Raw genomic sequence first — 1,964 nt, forward strand, 5'->3', positions numbered from 1 at the left:
CACTGGGAGGGACTGGGAATGGGGAATGAACCACCTGAACCACCTCGGGGAGCTCACCACGGTACTGGGAGCACTGGGAGCACTGGGAGGGACTGGGAATGGGGAATGAACCACCTGAACCACCTCGGGGAGCTCACCACGGTACTGGGAGCACTGGGAGCACTGGGAGGGACTGGGAATGGGGAATGAACCACCTGAACCACCTCGGGAAGCTCACCACGGTACTGGGAGCACTGGGAGCACTGGGAGGGACTGGGAATGGGGAATGAACCACCTGAACCACCTCGGGGAGCTCACCACGGTACTGGGAGCACTGGGAGCACTGGGAGGGACTGGGAATGGGGAATGAACCGCCTGAACCACCTCGGGGAGCTCACCACGGTACTGGGGTGGACTGGGATGGACTGGGAGGGACTGGGAGCACTGGGAGCACTGGGAGGGACTGGGAACGGGGAATGAACCGCCTGAACCACCTGGGCGAGCTCACCACGGTACTGGGAGCACTGGGAGCACTGGGAGGGACTGGGAATGGGGAATGAACCACCTGAACCACCTCGGGGAGCTCACCACGGTACTGGGAGCACTGGGAGCACTGGGAGGGACTGGGAATGGGGAATGAACCACCTGAACCACCTGGGGGAGCTCCCCACGGTACTGGGGTGGACTGGGATGGACTGGGAGGGACTGGGAATGGGGAATGAACCACCTGAACCACCTGGGTGAGCTCACCACGGTACTGGGAGCACTGGGAGGGACTGGGGGTGTCCCCGGGGGTGTCCCTGGTGGTCACTCTGTCCCTCTGTCCCTCTGTCCCTCTGTCCCTCTGTCCCTCTGTCCCTCTGTCCCTCTGTCCCTCTGTCCCTCTGTCCCTCTGTCCCTCTGTCCCTCTGTCCCTCTGTCCCTCTGTCCCTCTGTCCCTCTGTCCCTCTGTCCCTCTGTCCCTCTGTCCCTCTGTCCCTCTGTCCCTCTGTCCCTCTGTCACTCTGTCCCTCTGTCCCTCTGTCCCTCTGTCCCTCTGTCCCTCTGTCCTGTCCCAGCTGGGCCGGCGCATGGCGGAGCTGCCGGTGGAGCCCATGTTGGCCAAGATGATCCTGGCGAGCGAGCAGTGAGTGACACACGCGTCCCCAGTGTGTCCCCAAGTGTCCCCAATGTCCCTCAGTGTCCCCAGTGTCCCCAAAGTGTCCCCAATGTCCCTCAGTGTCCCCACTATCCTCAATCAGGTACGGCTGCACAGAAGAGGTGCTGATGGTGGCGGCCATGCTGTCTGTGAACAACGCCATGTCCCCAATGTCCCCTGAGTGTCCCCAATGTCCCTTCAGTGTCCCCAGTGTCCCTGAGTGTCCCCTGAGTGTCCCCAGTGTCCCTTCAGTGTCCCCAGTGTCCCTCAGTGTCCCCAGTGTCCCCTGAGTGTCCCCAGTGTCCCCTGAGTGTCCCCAGTGTCTCAGTTATGGCTGCACGGAGGAGGTGCTGATGGTGTCCCCAATGTCCCCTGAGTGTCCCCAGTGTCCCCAGTGTCCCCAATGTCCCTGAGTGTCCCCAGTGTCCCCTGAGTGTCCCCACTGTCCCCTCCCAGGTACGGCTGCACGGAGGAGGTGCTCACGGTGGCGGCCATGCTCTCGGTGAACAACGCCGTGTTCTACCGGCCCAAGGACAAGGTGCTCCACGCCGACAGCGCCCGCGTGGCCTTCAGCGTGCCCGGGGGCGACCACCTGGTGTTGCTCAACGTCTACAACCAGGTACGGGACACCGGGGACACCGGGGACAGTGGGGACATGGGGACATTGGGGACACTGTGGAGTGTGGGGACATCAGGGGACTGGGGACATTGGGGGATTGGGGACACTGGGGGGAGTGGGACCTTGGGGACATGGGGGACACCGGGAACATCAGGGACATTGGGGACAATGGGGGGGGGCGTGTGGGGACATCAGGGACAACGGGGACCTTGGGGACAATGGGGGCAT

The 1,964-nt window shown here is 63.2% G+C and overlaps 1 protein-coding gene across 1 annotated transcript in view; it reads left to right on the plus strand.

Annotated features, from left to right (window-relative positions):
• LOC102044836 (DExH-box helicase 34) overlaps positions 1-1,964 on the plus strand; it is a 7,033-nt gene that overhangs the window by 2,919 nt on the left and 2,150 nt on the right. The window contains exons 4-6 of the mRNA XM_031065843.1: positions 440-491; positions 1,038-1,105; positions 1,574-1,736. Coding sequence (XP_030921703.1) covers positions 440-491; positions 1,038-1,105; positions 1,574-1,736 — 283 coding nt within the window. The remainder of the gene's footprint in view (positions 1-439; positions 492-1,037; positions 1,106-1,573; positions 1,737-1,964) is intronic.

This window comes from Geospiza fortis, unplaced genomic scaffold, assembly GCF_000277835.1.
Source record: "Geospiza fortis unplaced genomic scaffold, GeoFor_1.0 scaffold3838, whole genome shotgun sequence".
NCBI lineage: Eukaryota > Metazoa > Chordata > Aves > Passeriformes > Thraupidae > Geospiza > Geospiza fortis.